Source organism: Benincasa hispida, chromosome 12 (genome assembly GCF_027475165.1).
Source record: "Benincasa hispida cultivar pf3 chromosome 12, pf3_genome.v1.1, whole genome shotgun sequence".
NCBI classification, from domain to species: Eukaryota; Viridiplantae; Streptophyta; class Magnoliopsida; order Cucurbitales; family Cucurbitaceae; genus Benincasa; species Benincasa hispida.
Genome location: NC_143489.1, coordinates 22747548 through 22768827, shown reverse-complemented (window position 1 = coordinate 22768827; position 21280 = coordinate 22747548). Strand labels below are relative to the sequence as shown.

Sequence of the window (21280 nt, the reverse complement as noted above, 5' to 3'; positions counted from 1 at the left end):
ATAGTCATGGATCTTTTAGTTTATTGGATTTATTTCTAAAATGAAATAACCAATTCATATATTCAATAACAACTTTATCAATTTACAAAATAAGTCTATTGTTTACAAACCACGAGTTGTAGGACATAAAACCCAACACGTACTAACATTTGAGTTGACTACCTACGCAGCAGCATTTCGTGGGCCAGCACGAGTAGGTTGTCCATTAGGGTTTGAGTTTTTGAAGTCCATGGCAGTAGAACCCACCTCAGGTTAAAAGAGAAAAGCATACCAGAGAGCTCCAGAGTCTCCAAAGAAGAGCAAGAACACAGACAAGCCACTGGGACATATTAAGCAGCAAGCTTCTAATTTAGAAGGGGTCTAGATGGATAGACCTGTGTGCAAATCGTGTGGAAAATGTCATTGGATGTGTTGTTTAATTGGTACAGGAACTTGCTTCAGGTGTAAGCAAGTAGGACATACGGTTGAACAATGCCCTAGTGGTAGTTCTGGAGGTGGTAGAGGTCAACCCCCAAATTCCCAGCAAAGGAGTTTGAATCGACAACAGCATCAGGGTCGAGTTTATGCTATGACTCGGCATGAGGCAGATAAGTCAGACTCAGTGGTGATAGATACACTCCCTATTTTGGGACATTATGCTCTTGTATCGTTTGACTCTGGTTGGATGCATTTGTTCATATCATCTCTATTTAGAGTCGTTGTGTTATGTATTTTTAGTTTTTACTCCATCTGAAGATGTTATTCATGTGACACGGAGGGTAAAAGTATGTCAGCTTGTAATAGCAGGGCATGTGTTAGATGTGACTTTGTTAGTCCTGGATATGACAAATTTCGATGTTATATTAGGCATGGATTGGTTGGCTGTCAACCATGCCATCATATATTACTTTCGTAAAGAAATTATCTTTAGCCCACCTGCGGAAGCTAGTTTTAAGTTTAGATGAGCTAAGACTGAGGCTTCGCCTAGGGAGTCTCAGCTTTAAAAGCTAGAAAGATGGTTAGCCTGGGTGCTTGGGGCCTTTTGGCCAGTATAATGGATACACGAGGCCCTGAGATCACCTTGTCATCCGAGCCAATTGTGAGGGAACTCCCAGATGTTTTTCCAAATAATCTCTCAGGCTTGCCACCATGCAGAGAGCTAGATTTCACTATTAAGTTGGAACTAGGCACCACCTCGGTCTCTAAAGCTCCTTATAAAATGGCTCAAGCAGAGAACTTAAGACACAGTTGCAAGAGCTATTTGACAAGGGTTTCATATATCTAAGTGTGTCATCCTGGGGTGCGCCAGTGTTGTTTGTGAAGAAAAAGGATGGTTCGTTACACCTATGTATAGACTATAGAGAGTTGAATAAGGTAACCATAAAAAACAAGTATCCATTCCCCATAATTGGTGACTTGTTTGATCAGTTACAGGGGGCTACAGTATTCTCCAAGATTGACCTCGAGTTAGGTTACCACCAACTGAGGATAAAGGACAACGATATCCTTAAGATTGCATTCCGTTCTAGATATGGACATTACGAGTTCTTTGTAATGTCGTTTGGTTTGACCAATGCTCCAACAGTGTTCAAGGACCTGATGATTAGAATAATCAAGGATTTTCTTGACACCTTTGTGATAATTTTCATTGATGACATCTTGGTTTACTCCAGGACAGAGGCAAAACATTAGGAGCATCTTCGAAAAGTCCTAAAAACTCTGAGGTAGAATGAGTTGTATGCTAAGTTCTCTGAGTGTGAATTATGGCTTCGTCAAGTGTCTTTTCTGGGGCATGTGGTGTCAAAAGTGAAGGAACTCTAATGAGAGAACCTTGAGCAAAAGCAGATCGACCAAATTCTATAATTGATTGAATATAAAGTTTACAATAAACAAACATCTAGATATGCATTTATAATTAAATTACATCCTACTTTAAACAAAAATGGGTTTCAAGAAACCTCACCTTTGAAGACCTTTCACAAATTTCCCTCGAACTGATCACGAACTTCTTGAAAATCTTTTTCAAGAAAAGCCTCGAACAGAACCGGATACAACCACAATGTTACCTTGGTATTCTCAGGATGAGAACCCATAAGTGGTGGGCTCTGACTATTTTGGTTTAGAGGGAAACTTTTAAGTGGAGGAAGAAGAAGATTGAGAATTCTTACAACTCTAGACAAAGTACAGAACTTTTCTGTCTTTCTCACTCAATCATTCAACCAACAGTAATGTCGAGGAACAAGAAGAAAAACAATTTTTCTTTTTATTCTCTTTTCGCCAAAAAGAATAACCACCCCCACTAATGTGGTTGGAGAAAAAAGATGGTTTTCTTTATTATCAATATAAACTATAGTTTCTTTTCTCTATTATATGGCATTTAATACAAATCACATTTATATTAAATTTAACAACTATGAATCCCATTCATAGAAAATATATTTGAATCTCATTCAAATATTTATTTCCTCTCATTAAGCTATAATGTATACATTATGACAATTATATCACATATAATTGAATAACTTAATATATCAATATAATTAAATCCCTCTATTAATTTAAACAATTCAAATTAATCCAAAAACTAATTTTCAACTAAATTTTATCGAGTTACCAAAGGGACCTCATGGACCTATAGTTTGAAGCTCTAACGGTACATGAATAATTAAATAAACTCTTTAAATACATTATTCACCATCCCGACAGCTGCACTCTTCGCATTACAAATATATTTCTATGTCCATTGGATATAACCAATAAACAATATGATGACCCTTCACAAATTGCTTGTAAGTACAGTTGAGCCAAATTACCGTTTTGCCCCTGTAGTTACATCCAACTTCTTAAGTACCACTGATCCCTCTCATGAACAATAGATCATAATCCTACTATGACTAAACCCCTCTCGGGCCAGGAGAAGGTGTGGCGTCACATTGTTCAAGACCTGGAATCAGTCCTTAAGGGAGTAATTTATCTACTTACCCCTGCCTCGGGGAAGGAGTGAATTCCATCTTGTGTAGTTGTGTTCCTAGCTCCCTAATCAGATGAATCCCCAAAGTGGTAGGCTTGTTGAGTCGGCGATCTGGTCACTCTCACCCATACAAATCAAAGGACCACCCTCATAGGCAGGAGTTCATAACTCACTTAGGATTCAGGTCATGTTACATATTGTCATCCTGGTTAAATGTAAGTTTCTATTATGAACAGTGTTATATAATAAGACTAAACATTTCGTGGTCCGATCTTATACAAACTCCTTTGTCTAGAATATCCCTGATCTTATGTCTAATACATGAATGATCAAAATCAAATCATTTGTAGCACTTTACAACAATTGTAACACCTACAAAGCGAGGAATATTCGTAGTGTCACCAGGATAAGGTACCCAGCCTTATCCATCTACTACAGACCATTTAGATTATCACTTAAACACGATCCACCCGTATGTCTCCACATACATGTTCAAGTTACAAAGATAACCTTGGATATTAGTTTATTGGTTTGTGGTTAATGCAACTTAAATACCATATATTTTATAGACAAAGTGAATAAAATATCAAATATTTTATTAAATACATAATGAGTTTGTTCAACAATGTTTACAAACTATAGAACCTTATGAGATTTAGGGCATCAACCCCAACAATCTCCCATTTGACCTACAGCTAGTGGGGTGTACAATATAAACAAAATACAAATAATAAACTATTGCATAACACGTGCCCAGTACAATATCTCCCACTTGTCCTAGTCCAGATGTGGCCTGTCCCATAGACCCATACTCTATAGGTGACCCTCAAACACAATAGTCGTAAGGGACTTTGTAAACAGATTAGCAACGTTGTGCTCCGAAGCTATCTGCATGACAATCACGTCCCTTCGATGCACAATCTCTTGGATGAGATGATACTTCCACTCTATATGCTTGTCTTTATGACTATAGGGCATAACACCTGCCCAGTACAATATCCCCCACTTGCCCTAGTCCAGACATGGCTTGGCCCACAGACCTATACTCTGTAGGTGATCCTCAAACACTGTAGCCGTGAGGGCCTTTGTAAACGGATCAGCAACGTTGTGCTTCGAAGCTATTTGCATGGCAGTCACGTCCCCTCGATACACAATCTCTCGGATGAGATGATACTTTCGCTCTATAGATTGTGTGCTGTTGTCGTTAAGACTTCTAGGGTCTCAGAAATTAGCCACACCACTATTATCACAATAAAGTGTTTTGGGCTTTGACATGCCTAGAAAAACTTCCAGACCAGTCAAGTATTTCCTGAGCCAAATAGCCTCCTTAGCAGTTTCACAAGCTGCTACATACTCAGCCTCCATGGTGGAGTCAGCGATGCACCCATGCTTGGTGCTTCGCCATACTACTACTCCTACATTAAGAGTGAACACTGATCCTGATATGGATTTCCTAGAATCCTTATCAATCTGAAAATCAAAGTTTGTGTATCCTGTAAGGATCAAATCCTTAGAACCATACACAAGTATGTAGTCCTTCGTTCTCTGCAGATACTTGAGAATGTTTTTAACAGTTGTACAGTGATCTAATCCTAGATTAGATTGATATCTATTGACTATCCCCACTTCATAACAGATGTCAGGGCTAGTACATAACATCACATACTCAAGCTGCCCATGACAGACGCATAGAGGATCCGTCTCATCTCCTAAACCTCTTGAGGTGTCTTAGGACACTATTCCTTAGACAATTTAACTCTGTGCCTAAAAGGCAATAAGCCCCTCTTGGAGTTCTGCAACGAATATTTGACAAGCATCTTATCAATATACGATGCCTAAGACAGTGATCGCATTTTGTTCTTTCGATATTGAAAGTTCTAAATACCCAGAACAAACTGAGCCTCTCCTAAATCTTTCATTTGGAATTGGTTCGCTAGCCAATTCTTAACTGTAGTCAGTAAACCTACATCATTCCTAATGAATAGGATATCATCTACATACAACACTAGAAAAACTACTGAACTATTGATCATCTTCTTGTATACACCAGGCTCATCAACGTTTTATTTAAAGCCATAAGATTTGATTGCAGTATCAAATCTTATATTCCAAGATCGAGATGCTTGTTTCAGTCTATAAATGGACCGATTAAGCTTGAAAACCTTTTTCTCTTGACCTTGGGTTATGAATCCCTCGGGCTGCACCATATAAATTATCTTCTCAAAATTGTCATTCAAAAAGGCAGTCTTGACATCTATTTGCTAAATCTCATAGTCATAATATGAGACAATTGATAGAAAGATCCCGATAGACTTAAGCATGGCAACTAGGGGTGTTCAAAAAATTCGATGACCCAAAAAAACCGACCAACCCAACACAACCCGTGCAGTTTGGGTTGGGTTATCAACTTATTTGGGTTGGGTTGGGTTGGGTTCAAATAAATGAAAATTTTCTGAGTTGGATTGGTCCATGGGTTCACCTAATATAACCCAAACCAACCCAAATTTATTATTAATTTTTTTTGTTACTTATAACACAATTATTTATTCATATATTGATTTTAATTTTATTTAATTCCAATATTTTTTTTTATAATTTATTCTTCAATAACTCTTAAAAGTAGTTTCTTTGAACTTTAGAAAAAAGAATTTCACAATATAAATTGAAATTGAGTAGTTAATCTTAATTCAATATATGAAAATAATTAAATTAATTTTTTACATATTAACGTTTTGCTTCTTTTTAGAAAAAAAAAATTAAATAAATGACCCGATAAATTCGAACCAATCCAACCCAAATATTTCATAGTTGGGTTGGGTTGGGTTCATTTTTTAATAAAGATTATTTGGGTTGAAGAAATTTACAATCCGAATAATTGGGTTGGATCTAAAAAGTTCTTCAACCCAACCCAACCCAACCCATGAACACCCCTAATGGCAACAGGCGAGAAAGTCTCATCATAGTCAACTCCCTCTACCTGAGTATAACCATTTGCCATCAGTCTAGCCTTGAAGGTTTGCACCTTCCCATCAGCACCTCGTTTCCTCTTATAGATCCATTTACAACCTATAGGTTTAACACCATTAGATTGATCTACAAGATCTCATACGGAATTGAAGTACATAGACTCCATTTCGAGATCCACGGCTTTAATCCATTCATCTCTGTCAATATCCTCCATTGTCTTCTTATAAGACAGTGGATCCTCAACTCCGCCATCAGCTACAATAGCTAGGATTTTAGTTAAACCGATATAGCGAATAGGTGGGTTGGCAACCCTCCCACTACGTCGAGGTTCCCTCAACAATTGAGGTGGATTTTGCCTACTAGATGAACCTACTTCAACAACTCTTGTTGAGATACTAGGTTCTTCAACAACTCTTGTTGAAAATTCGGTAGTTTCTTTGGAAATCTCATTCAACACAATCTTACTTCTAAGTCTATGCTCCCTTATGTGGTATTCCATAAGAAAAGTAGCATTTGTCGATATAAATATTCTGTTTTCTTTAAGATCAAAGAAATAACCACCTCTCATTCCCTTGGGGTAGCCTACACATAACCTTGAATGTGGTTCTAGTTTCATAGGATTAGCCTCATTAAGCACATATGTTGGGCAACCCCTGATTCTGAAATGACGTAAACTAGCTTTACGACCATTTCATAACTCCAAAGGTGTTCTAGCAAACTCTTGAAGGGAACACGATTCAGGATGTACGTTGCAGTCTCTACTACATAACCCCAAAACGAGTCAGGTAAGGAAGAGTAACTCATTATAGATCGAACCATGTCCAACAGGGTACGATTTCTCCTTTCTGATACACCATTTTGCTGAGGTGTACCAGATGTTGAGATTTGGAAAACTATTCCATGTTCTATCATATAGTTCTGGAAAGTTAAATCCATGAACTCTCCACCTCGATCAGATTGAAATGTTTTAATCATTCTATTTAATGCATTTTAACCTTCAGCCTTGAATTCTTTGAACTTTTCAAAAGATTCAGACTTATGTTGCATTAAATAAATGTACCCATATCTTGAATAACCATCAGTCAAAGTGATGAAATATTCATAGCTTCCCTTAGATTTTACATTCATCGGACCACAGAGGTCTGAATGTACTAGCTTAGAGGTTCTTTGGCCTTATGACATTTTCCAGTAAAAGGTCTTTTAGTCATCTTACCTTCAAGGCATGACTCATACACAATGAGATTGATGTGTCCTAATCTTAGGTGCCAAAGTTGGGCATTTTCCTTAGGAGAGAAATTCTAAGTCTTTTATGTTGAGTTACAGCAGTTTTAAACATATCTGTGTTATGGGGGGCATTTATTGCTAACAACCTTAGCACATACAAATTATTTCCAGTTTTGCATAACAAACATCAACACCATTCTTTGTAATAAACACTTTATTAAAAGAAAATTTAATTTGATAAGATTGTTCTAACAAGCACTTTACAGAAACTAAGTTCCTTTTTAAATCAGGAACTACAAATATATCTTTTAATACAAGAAATTTTTTTTGTAAAGTCAGCCAGAGACCTCCCACTGCCACAGCTGAGATGATGAGCCCGGTTCCAACTCGCATCATCATGTTTCCAACATCTAGTTGTTGTCAGGAACTAATTCCCTAAAATAAAGAACAAACATGGTTAGTGGCCTCAGAGTCAATGATCCAGGAAGAATCATCATTCTCCACTAAACAAGTTTCCAAGACAAGAAAATCATATTTACCTTGTTTGGCCTTCTTCTTTTCTGCCAAATATCTGGGGTAGTTCCTTTTCCAGTGCCCATCTTGGTTACAATGGAAACATTTTTCTTTGTCAACCCTGACGGGTTGTCTACCCTTTGGTGCAACAACTACTAGGTTAGCAGCCTTCCCCTTTCCACCCTTCTCCTTCTTCCACTTTTTTGGTTTCGAAGGAAGAAGGTACAAACTTAGTTTCAGAGGTCGAACCTTTATAGAACTTTTTAGAAGATGAAACAACATTTGTTTCACCCTTCTTCTCCTTGTTTTTCAACAAGGATTGGAAGGTCTGTAGCTCATTGAGCAGAGTAGTCAGGTTGTAGTCAATCCTATTCAAAACAACATTGCTATGGAAGTGCAGGAAATTGTCAGGTAAAAATTCCAGTATTATGCTAACCTGGCTGGCCTCATCAATGCTTGACCCGTTCAACTCCGCCACGTTGAAATGGATCATCATGTTGAGAACGAGTTCTCGAACTGATGCCCCTTCTTGCATACAGGCATTGAAGATGTACTTCAGAGCGTCATGCCTGAGCTGTGAAGACGGTTGTCTGAACATTCCCCTCAGGGACTCCATGATATCACAGGCTATGAGCATGGGCTCATGCTTCTTGGCCAAGATTTCATTAAAGCTTGCCAAGATATATGCTTGGGCCTTTTCGTTTGCCCTTGTCCAATCCCCATATGTTTCTCGAACATTTCGAGGAGCATTTGGAGGTGGAATGGGAGGACACTCCTCCATCAGGACAAAGTGTAGGTCATCGATGATTAAAATAGTGTTGATTGTGTTTTTCCAGCTAGCGTAGTTTTCTCCCGTTAATATCAGCGGCTAGTAAACTAAGAGTAGCGGTAGCAATTATAAAGTCTTTTTGAAGAAGAACAAACTTATTTTAGTCTACTTGCATTAAACCACTTTTAAAAAAAAAACCAATCAATTTTTAGCAAAGTAGTCTAGTGTACCTTAAGTGACATCTATTTTGCAATGATGCTTCGGTGAGGCAGGAAAAAAGTCATCATAGGGTAATCAAATGCCCATTCACTGAAATGAGACATTCTCAACCATTAGACAAAAACAACTCCTTATCACTGTAACTAATAGTGACCATTGTTCGGTCCAAAATTTGTTAACTGTTGGGAATATCCTAGAACTCGCAGTTCGTGTTAAACATTCTATTTATCAATAGTAAAAAGTTGTTGATTTTGCATTCTATTATGAAAATCCAATAAACATATCCATGGCTATAGTCTGAATACTTTAACTTTATGTGGTGACATAAAAAGGATCATGTTAACAATATATAGCCTAAATGGTCTAATAAGTATATGGATGAAATTGGTATCTCATCCTGGTAACACTATTGGATGTGGCCCACTCTGTAGTATTTACAAGGAGTTGTAAAGTGCTTTAAATGACGTGATCCATAGATCGTTCATGTTGAGACATGTGAGTGGGGGCATCCTGTGCAATGAGTTTGCATATAGACTGGACAACAAACTTTTCTTTATAACGACCGTTTACTGTTAAAACTGACTATTTCATTTATTAAATAACTTAGGTTAACTCGATCTTAATCCTAAGCTAGCTATGAAGTCTTGTTTGTTTGGGATTATCCTTTGAGCTGCATGGGTGAGAGTAGTCCAACAACACTGCTCAATAAGCCTCCCATTTTGGGGATAAGACCGGATGAATAGCTGGGGACATAGTCCTACAAGATAGAATTCACTCCTACCCGATTCAGGGTTAGCAGATAGGTTGTTCTCTTAAGTACTGATTCCAGGTCTTGAACAATCGGGGCCTCGCCTTCGCATGATAGAGAAATAACTTGATTCATAGATATTATGAATCAAAATTGTTCATTAGAGGTTTAATGGGAACTTAAGGAACAAGATGTATTCACAGGGGTAAAACGGTTATCTTGACCCAACTGTGATTACGAACAACCTGTGAAGGATCGACTTACTGATTATGGTTATATCAAGTGGATATAATATCTCTACAGTGAGGGGAGTTCAACTATGGGCTATAGTGGAGTGACCCATTAGTTAACGAATAAGAGATTAATTCGGTCTAATGAGTTTAGCTAATTAATCTTGGATCGTTGGAGCCCATGATCTGTAGGCCCGCAAGGTACCCCTACTAGCTCGTAAATGGATAAGCTTTAGTGTAGCATGATAAGTTAATTTGAAACGTTCAAATTAGAATTAAATGGAATAGGAGAATTTATATTTAAATATGATTTAAATATATGAAAGGTGGATTTATGTAAAAATTAATTTAATATTTGATATTAAATTAATTAGAATTATTTAAATGATTATTTATAATTTAGAAAATTAATTTATAAATTAATTTTACAAAATTAATAATATTTTCAGTTTTGAAATCAAATTTGATTTATTGAAATCATTTGATTGTTAGAAAAATTGAAAAATTCAACTTGCTCACACAAACACCACTTACCTTCTCTTCAATTACTCCAAATATGAGTTGCATCCCATGTAGTGATCTTCTTTGCATGTTCACCTGCAATAAATAAAGAAAATTGGAGTGGAATTGAGGCATGCATTCAAAGAGATTTAAGAGAAAATTTCAGGTTGAAGAAAGTGTTCTTCAAACAAATCGGTGCAGTGAGCTTCTCTCTAGTTTTTTGTTCGTTCAAGCTGTTCTTGAGTCCCATAACTCATTCTAAAGCTCCAAGAGGATAGTGGGAAAGATCTTGAGGTGGTTTATGGTGAGTTTTAGAGAAGACAACTACTGAAGATCAAGATCTTGAAGAGTTCTACAAAGGTATGGCTTCAAACCCTCTTATATTAGATAAGCATGCTTTAATTTCTACCAAAATTAATGAATTAAAATGCTTATTGATCCTTGTTATTTCTGCTGCATGCTAATATACTCTTACATTAACATCCTTAACAATTCTGTGTAAGTATAACCCTTCATTTTAGGTTCTAGAGATCCGCCCCAATGAGCCAACCGCAGAGAAAAGCCGATTGGAATATGAAACTAAAGCAACCCTATCCATTTCTAGAGATTAAATAAAGCGCCATGCAATATAGCCATCCTTTAGAGGGACACCCATGATGTCTCGAGGCAATGCATGAAACTTTATTCAACCTAATGAGAGAGACTGAGGGATGTGTTGTCACACGTCCTGCTCCCACTTACTATAAACACTCTTTCCATTCACCTTGTTATTCACCTACCCAAATGCCACCCATAAGGGGACACCCATGGTGCCTCAAGGCCGAGGGTAGATCTCACAGTGTGAACTTTTAGGGAGAAATATGTAGAGGCAAAAATGAAGTATCATATACCCCATTATCTAAGTGTTTGTTTAATTTGCTAAAACACAACTCTTGTCTTTGATGATTAAACAATTTTGATTGAAGTCTTATTAAACTCTTTAATAGACTTTCAAATCAAACTTCCATGCATGTAACAAATCCATCTAATTCACCTTTCCAGGTAGGGTTACGACGTTTCCATCAACTTAAGTACCCCATCCTAGCAAGAACCCACCTTAGACAAAAGGTCCCTTATAGATACATTTGTTACATATTTAATCTTTTATTAAGAATCAATTTAATCCTATTAAACTGATTAAAAGATTAAACTTAGATTTCTAATCTCATTAGAAATGTGATCTTAGGTCTATCTCAATCATATTTTAAAATAATTTAAAAAATGATTATAGCCTAAAGTTTGCATGCAACTCTTTATTATTGATTTTAATTTTAATTTCATTTAATATAACAATTATAAATAGATGAAACAACTTAAAACCAACCATCGTATGCTAGACATATATTAGTTAATTATAACATTTATAAATTAACCTAAGATAATGTCATGCTTCATGAAATATTCATTCATTACTAATATATAACTTTTATATAATTAAGTAATGAATCATGTTATAGTATACATTCCATACAACCATTCAACCATATATTATAACACTTATAATATAAATGATGCATGGATATGCTATAATGCATGCATACATATACTATAAAATTTATACTATATGATGCATGAGCATGCTTTATGTAATTTAAATCATGCATATTCATATATTATAACACTTATAATATAAGCTGATGCATGAACATAAATGTATAACCTATGGTGGGTTTTAAAACTATATGACATATACTATAAAACATATATCACATGTATATTTATTCTATAAGTTGATGGACCGTGATAGAACCTCTAAAAAACAATAAAAGGCTAAGTATTACAAAATTTGAGTCAACCGGTCCGTAATAGATGAACCGGGTTTTGAACCGCCCTTCAAAGACCACCTTGCAGCTGATCGTGTAGCAAACGCACCATGTGTCGAGCAGCTATGCATCGAGCATGAAAGACTATGTGATCACATAACTAATGACTATGCGATGAGCATGAAAGTCTACGTGATCATGTAGCAAGCAAGCATGCATCGAGTATCCAATAAACCATGCAATCGTTCAACGAGCGCCTATGCGATCTTGTAGTAAATTCCACACGATCGTATAGCAAACTCTACATGATCGCGTAGCATTAGCTATGCAATCATTTAGAAAATGCTACACAATCGTGTAACAAAATCTACATGATTGCATAACAAAAGCTACCCGATCGTTTAGCTCTGGCTACATGATCTTGAACCTCTGTTTTGTCTTCTCCATCAAAACAATGCTCTATAATCCTTCTTTGAAGCCCCCAAAACATCACGAGCAACTCAAAACTTCAAATTACAGACTCGATTGCAATAATAATGCCCAAAAATGCAGGGGCCTCTTTACAAACCAACTTTGTAAATTTAAAGAAAGCCTTAAACAGAGAGCTCTGTCCCGAAACATCCATCAACAAAACCATCCACAACCATTCATCACATAAATAGAATGCAGATTATAAAACCCACCATTACTGTAAAACAATTCAATATAAGAATAGAATTTGGAATTAGAAACCTACAACCTAGCTCTGATACCAATTGAAGGAACTCTAATGAGAGAACCTTGAGCGGAAGTGGATTGACCAAATTTCATAATTGATTGAATATAAAGTTTACATTAAACAAACAACTAGATATGCATTTACAATTAAATTACAACATGCTTTAAATGAAAATGGGTTTCTAGAAACCTCACCTTTGAAGAACTTTCTTCATGAATTTCCCTCGAACTGATCACAAATTTCTTGAAGACCTTCTATCACAAATTTCTTGAAGACCTTCTTCAAGACAAGCCTCGAACAGAACCGGACATAACTATAATGTTACCTTGGTATTCTCAGAATGAGAACCTAGGAGTGATGGGCTCTGACTATTTTGGTTTAGAGGGAAACTTTTAAGTGGAGGAAGAAGAAGATTGAGAATTCTTACAACTCTAAACAAAGTACAGAACTTTTCTATCTTTCTCACTCAATCGTTCAACCAACAGTAACGTCAAGGAACAAGAAGAAAAACAAGTTTTTCTTTTATTCTCTTTTGGCCAAAAAAAAATAGCCACCCCTACTAATATGGATGGAGAGAAAAGATGGGAAAGGGAGTTGTAACTCCCTTCTTTATTATCAAAATAATAATAATAATATAAATATAAATATGATAACAAACTTATCATATGACATACATACATACATACATACATACATACATACATACATACATACATACATATATATACATACATACATACATATATATATATATATCGTATTATATGTCATATCAAATATAACATGTAACCTATAGTTTTAATATTGTATCACATACAATATAAACTATAGTTTCTTTTCTCTATTATATGACATTTAATATAAATCACATTTATATTAAATTTAACAATAATGAATCCCATTCATAGAAAATATATTTGAATCTTATTCAAATATTTATTTCCTTCTATTAAGATATAATGGATCAAATACATTATGACAATTATATCACATATAATTGAAATAACTTGATTATATTATATATAATGAAATCCCTCTATTAATTTGAACAATTCAAATTAATCCAAAAACTGATTTTCAACTAAATCCTATTGAGTTACCAAGGGACCTCATGAACCTATAGTTTGAAGCTTCAATAGTACATGAATAATTAATTAAACTCTTTAATTACATTATTCACCATCCGTTAACTATTGGGCACTCTATTAAAGATCGAAAGTTGCACTCTTCGCACTACAGATATATTTCTGTGTCCATTGGATATAATCAATAAACAGTATGATGACCCTTCACAAATTGTCGTAAGTATAGTTGAGCCAAATTACCATTTTGCCCCTGTAGTTAGTTACATCTAACTCCTTAAGTACCACTGATCCGGAGTGAATTCCATCTCGTGTAGCTGTGTTCCCAACTCTCGAATCAGACGAATCCTCAAAATGGTAGACTTATTGAGTCGGCGATCTGGTCACTCTCACCCATAAAAATCAAATGATCTCCCTCATAGGCAAGAGTTCACAACTCACCCAGGATTCAGGTCATGTTACCTATGGTCATCCTGGTTAAATGTAAGTCTCTATTATGAACGGTGTTATATAATGAGACTAAACATTTCGTAGTTCGGTCTTATACAAACTCCTTTTATATAGAATATCCCCGCTCACTAGGATAAGGTACCCAGTTTTATCCATCTACTACAGACCATTTAGAGTATCACTTAAACATGATCCACCTATATGTCTTCACATACATGTTTAAGTTACAAAGATTGTAACATCCTCAATTTCAGGAAAATTTAAGTTAATTATCTAAAATTATTGAGTTTAAATTTTCCTTTCATTTAGAAAATTGGAGTTAAATTGAAATAATTGAAAAAAATTTATTGGTTAAATTGAATTTAATTGATTAGATATTCGAACTGATTATCTTGAAAATATTGAATTTTGCTTCCTTTTGATTTTGAATTTTAGGAACAACTTAAAAAATAAATAAAAGAGATAAAAGAGATAATTAATTTCATGTGGTTTTGAATTGATTTAAATATTTGGAAGGATTTAATTTGTATCAAATTGATGGATCTTATGTCCTTTAATTTTGGTTTTTGAAGCCTAAATTAAGATAATTTGAAAAGTTAATTGATTTCTCAATTTAATAGAATCTTTGAAGATTTTGGAGATATTGTGATAAAATATTTTATTTATATTTTCAAAATTGGGAAAAAATAAAAGAATTGAGATTTTTTTCGAAATTAAATAAGAGTGAAAAGAGGTCAAAAATTGGGGGAGAAAGCAATTCGGTTTTTCAGCGACAGCTTCCACAAAATTGTCGATTACCAAAGTTTGAACCGTTGGATCGTGCTCAAATTTGGTCAACCTGTTCGAGACATATAGAGTTTCATTTAACGGTTGGATCGTTGTTTGAAGCTCTGGTTTGTTCGTAAACACTGTTGAATAAAATCTGTAAACTAGAAATTCCCTTTCTCTCCCACTCTCGCAAACCCTCCTCATGCAAGACCCTCACTACCAGCCGCTAGCCTAAATAATTTATGTTGTCTGATAGCAACACATGCTCTCTATCTATGGCAGCCACAAGTCGACGCGCCGTCGGCCGCCATTGCCCTGATCTTTGCCGGAATTTTGAGGAAAACCTTAGGTAAGACTTATTTTTCCTTATAATTTGGGAAATGAAGTTCACCCTTTTAATTTTGGGTTAAATTAGTAACCTCTCTTTGGTGTGAAACTTAGATTCAAGATTTGGAAGTTTTGAGGCATTGACCATCAAGCTAGAGACCGTTTTGTTTTGCAGAAAATTGGTGAAGATCAGTAAGTTTTATAAGTTGTTGGATGATTATTCTTTTGGATTGAGAGTAATAGTGAAAAATTAAGTTATTAATTTTGGATTTAATTCATGATCAGATTGGCAAATTAAATCAAGTATTGGAATTTGTCTTGGACCAAGCCACAATTTTAGGTTGATTCAAGTGTGCTAAAGAAGTTCTAAGGAGATTTTGTTTTGTGTTTTTTACCAAGTTGAAGTAAGTAATCTTACTACTGGAACCGCCTTTGTGCCGATAAATTTATGATTTATGTTGGGGATTGTAAGACTAGTTACCAGGATAATTTTGACTGTTCTGAGATTTAATGGAATGTTTAGAAAAGATATATGAACATGTGATAATATGTCTGAAGCATGTTAATGTATGAGCATGATTTAGAATTTTTTTATATATATTAAAAGGACGATTGAGCATGGCCCTAAATTATGAGTTAAGCGATACTACTATGGGAATGTCTTAAAGTTAGGTAAAAGTTAGAGCATTTTGTTGATGTGCTTATTTTTGTGATTTATTATGAAAGTGTGTAAGCTATATGATGTATTATGAAATTTCAAATGTTTGATTGTTTACATGAGTTAGTGTATGAAAGTGATGTACTAGAGTGGATCCATTAATACTAGATTAGTTACGTATGTTGAGGTTAATTAACATGATCAAGACCTTGATCAGGAGATTTTAGAGAATTCATGATTATGTGAATGTTATATATAATATGAAGTTAGATGCAATATCTTTTCCTTTCCAGACTATGTGACTGCATGAAAGTGATGCACGTCCAAGGGCGCTAGTACATGAAAGAGATGTACTAGGGCTGGTGTGTATAAAAGTGATACATACCTAGAGGGTACTGGGATGTACGAAAGAGGTGTATACATAACCATGTGTACGAAAGAGGTACACATCCCTACATTTAAAGAGAGGGTCTGAGGTGTACGAAAGAGGTACATACTCAGTGGGTTATGTGTATACGAAAGAGGTATATACTTAACCAGGTGTACGAAAAAGGTACACATTCAGTGGGTTATGTGTATACGAAAGAGGTGTATACGTAACCATGTATACGAAAGAGGTACACATTTAGTGGGTTATGTGTATACGAAAGAGGTATATACGTAATCATGTGTACGAAAGAGGTACATATTAAGTGGGTTATGCGTATACGAAAGAGGTGTATGCATAACCATGCGTATGTAAGAGATTGTGTTTCCTTCGGGATTCACCAGAGGTTGTGGATCCTATGGGACTTACTAGAGATAGTGGACATACTTAACTACGGTAGGATAGAAATAAGTTTTTCATGTATGTATGTATCCTATGAGGACTAGAGTAGTTTACATGTTCTACTAGAGGTAGAAATCTAGAGGACATAGATGCCTAGCCTGACCCCAGTAGTGGGGTTACTTACTGAGTATTTTATACTCAACCTTTCTTTATTTATGTTTTTCAGGTAATGATAGGAACGTACTGGCGGGTGACGAGAGGGACCTGTGATCATGCCATATGGGACATGTAAATCACTTCCGCTCAGTTTACGTTTTCAAGCTATTTAAAAGCTTTGATTTGAAACTCAATATTCGTCAAAATTTTATTTGTTTAAGTTATTTTTTTTTCTTCATTATTTTAGGGGCCCCGAACAAAGGTTTTTCTTATTTGTTATTTATTTTGGAAAACTGTCTTTATTATTTTAATGAAAATTTATTTTCCTCAATGGTCAAAATGTTTTGAATGTAAATGTGTAATTATGAGTAACGACCCTTATCAGAGTACTCAAAAGGTCGGGTCGTTACAAAGATAACCTTGGATATTAGTTTATTGGTTTGTGGTAAATAAAATATCAAATATTTTATTAAATACATATGAGTTTGTTCGATAATGTTTACAAACTATAGGAACCTGCGAGATTTAGGGCATCAACCCCAACAAAAAGATGAAATTTTCATGGAACCAAAAAAGATTAAGGGGGTTACCAGTTGGCCTTGTCCCACAACAATTAGTGAAGTGTGTAGTTTTCTGGGACTAGGTGGTTATTATCGTCGGTTTGTAAAGCATTTTACTCGCATAACCACTCCTTTGACTCAGTTGACCAGAAAGGGAGCTTCTTTTGTTTGGAGTAAAGCTTGTGAGGACAGTTTTCAAAATCTCAAGCAAAAGCTTGTAACTGCACTGGTTCTTACAGTACCAGATGATTTAGGAAATTTTGTGATTTACAGTGATGCTTATAAGAAAGGGTTGGGACGTGTGCTTATGCAACATGGTAAGGTGGTTGCTTATGCCTCCCACTAGTTGAAGAACCATGAACAAAACTATCCTTCTCATGACTTAGAGCTAGCGATGGTGGTTTTTCTTTTGAAGATCTGAAGACACTATTTGTACAGAGAGAAGATATAGATTTTCACCGATCATAAGAGTTTGAAATACTTCTTCACCTAGAAGGAGTTAAATATGAGATAGTGCAGGTGGCTTGAGTTAGTGAAAGATTGTGATTGTGAGATTTTGTACTATTTGGGCAAGGCAAATGTAGTGGTTGATACTCTCAGTAGGAAGACAACTCATTCAGAAACCTTAATCATCAAATAGGTTCAACTATATAATGATTTTGAACAAGCTGAAATTGCAGTGGCGGTGGAGGAAGTCACCTCGCAACTAGCACAGTTGATAGTACAATCGACTTTGAGACAGAGAATTATTGATGCATAGTAAAGAAATTTGTACCTTGTTCAGAAATTCTATCAGGTGGAGTTAGGTCGGGACAATGAATTTTCAGTGTCCTTGGATCATGGTCTTCTTTATCAGGGACGTTTATGCGTACCTGCAGACAATGGTCTTAAGAGCGAATTGTTGGTAGAAGCTCATAGCTCCCAATTCTTTATACATCTTGGTAGCAGCAAGATGTATCAAGACTTAAAATGGTATTATTGGTGGTTCGATATGAAGAGGGAGTTAGTTGAATATGTCAGCAAATGTTTAGTCTGTTAGCAGGTGAAGGCCCCGAGAAAGAAGACAGCAGGTTTGTTATAGCCCTTAAGCGTACCAGAATGGCAGTGGGAGAGTGTGTCTATGAATTTCATTGTGGGTTTGCCAAGAACAACGAAAGGTTATTCATTGATATGGGTGAGAGTGGACAGGCTCACTAAGGTAACACATTTCATTTTAGGGAAGCCCACGTATTCGATGAATAAGTGTGTGCAACTGTACATGAAAGAGGTAGTGAGATTGCATGAAGTGCCAGTGTTGATTGTATCCAACAGACACCCTCATTTTACCTCCAATTTTTGGAAAAGTCTCCAGGCAGCATTGGGGACTCGATTGAATTTTAGTATAACCTTCCACTCTAAGAATAATGAGCAAACGGAGTGTTTGAACCAAACATTAGAAGATATGTTGTGCACTTGTGTGTTGAAATTTCCAGGGAGTTAGGACTCTATTGGCATGTCGCTATTTAAAGCGTTGTACGGTAAAGGTCGTAGGTCTCCTGTTTGCTTAGGTAAGGTTGGTGAACAAAAGTTTGTGGGAACTGATCTAGTACAGATGACAAATGAAGCTATGTAGAAGATTAGGGATCGAATGCTAATAGCATAGAGTAGACATAAGAGTTACGCCGATGTTAGGCGTAAAGATCTTGAGTTCGAGGCGGGGGATAAAGTATTCCTGAAAGTAGTACCTATGAAATTTGTTCTGAGGTTTGGAAGGAAGGGAAAGCTAAGTTCGCATTTTGTTGAGCCATTCGAGGTCTTGGAGCGAATTGTCCCTGTGGCCTATTGGTTAGCTTTACCACTGTCTCTCTCTGCGGTCCATAATGTTTTTCATGTCTCCATGTTGAGAAAGTATGTGACAAATCCATCCCATGTGGTAGACTTCGAGCCTTTACAGCTGAATGAAAACCTGAGTTATGAGGATAAACCTATTCAAATTCTAGCTAGAGGAGTGAAAACTCTGCGTAATCATGAGATGACACTAGTAAAGGTTTTATGGCAGAATCATCAGTTTGAAGAAGCAACTTAGGAACGAGAGGACGAGATAAGGACACGGTACCCAGAGCTCTTCTAGGGTTAGAAATTTTGAGTACGAAAATTCTTAAGGGAAGAAGAATGTGACATTCCGAAATTCTAAGGTAAATTCAATTTTTTAATTGGGAATATTGTTGTTGGAAAGTAAAAATAGAATTTGATTTTTGGGTTTAAAAATATATGATAAGTGATTTAGAGATTTGGACTAAGTTAATTTTTTTTTTTTTTTTTTTTTATGGGATGTTTTGAGGGAATTGGGGGGTTTTAGGGGGAAAAAAAAAAGAAAGTATATATAAATTTATATATATTTGTTTAGGGAAAAAAAAAGGGAATTAGGGTTTTTTTGCGAGAGGAAGAGTCTATTTGGGCCCAAGAATAGAGTGGGGTGGAGTGAGCTATAATAGCCCACTCCATGTTTGGGGCTCCAACTACTTTTAGTTGGAGCTCCAATTATATCATCAGATTATAAACCTAGGGAAATTGTTCCCAATCTCACGATTCACGCCATTTCACTATTTGCATATCCTCTGTTCTCCCTCATCATTTCTTGTCCGATCGAACGCTATGCTCAAATCTGGTTTCGTTCTTCCTTCTCTTTACTTCTCTGGCTTCAGATTTGGTTTCATTGCCGTCTTTAGATCCGGTTTCGCATTTCTTGCATGTCTTTCTCTAGACCCTTCACAGATCTATAGACCGTGTCTCTTCCCCTTGCCGCTCCAAACAATCTCTCTCTCACCGCTCCAAAACTTTGATTCTCTTTTTTGCTTTATTCGATCTTCTCACTCTGTCAAAATAGACCTTGGAGCTTGGTAGGGGAGAGGTCGAAAGTAATCTTCTTTTTCCCTTTCCCAGTCAATGATGAGGTTCATTTTTTCTTTCAATTTTAGCTCAAAATTTTGTAAATCATGCTCTATTATTTCTGTTAGAGTATATTAAAGTGCAGCAGAGAAAAACAAAATCAATAAGCACTCTAATTATACTTAATTTAACATGCTTCAAAGTAATAGTTACAGAAAAGGGTTTACTAAATACAATACCTTTGAAGAATCCTCTTCAATACCAGTTGAGTTCCACGTGAAAGAGCTTCAATCTTTAAGTAGACCACCATTAAGATCTTCTGTACTATTCTCTTACAAGGATTGTATGGTTGAAACATTAAATTGAGTTGAATGGATATAAGATTTGAAAAGGGTTTTGAGGTTTCTGCAGAGTTCTCTTTGAAGTTCTTGTAAGCATGAATCCAATATTCAACTCAGCACTTCAATTTATAGAGCTTTCACCATGCAAATTCATGGCTTGCATGAAGGGCAGCTCCTACTTCATGGAGAAAATGGAGTAGAGTGAATAAGGTGGTATAAATCATAGTGGAGATTTCTAACTTTTGGTAATCTCCACTTTGATTTTGATTTTCAAAATGTTTTTTTCATAAAAATGATTTCCAAAATCATTTTTAAATTAAACTTTTTTAATTACATTTATTAGTTTTATAAAATTAATTCAATTAATTAATTGTTAAATAAAACTAACTAATTTAACCTTTTGATTAAATTTGTTTATTTAATATCTAATATTAAATTAATAAAAAAACAATTCCATTATAATGAAATTAATATTTAAATCATATTTTAAACATTAATCGTTCCTCCAATTTTGTTTAATTTCGATAAAATTAAACATTTTAATTGCATCGAATACAATAAATAGAAACCCTAATTGAATTTGAATAGTTCAAATTCTAAACCCTAATTTCAAATCTTATCAAGATTACTCAATTTATTAATCGAAATTACGAACTAGTA

General features: G+C 35.4%; 1 protein-coding gene across 1 annotated transcript; it reads left to right on the top strand.

Annotated features, from left to right (window-relative positions):
- The first annotated feature begins 364 nt into the window (after positions 1–364).
- Positions 365–944, top strand: LOC150031872 (uncharacterized). The gene is made up of 2 exons (XM_090308314.1): positions 365–659; positions 718–944. Exons 1-2 carry the CDS (start codon positions 365–367, stop codon positions 942–944), a joined length of 522 nt encoding a protein of 173 aa, XP_090164440.1.
- The last annotated feature ends 20336 nt before the right edge of the window (positions 945–21280 follow it).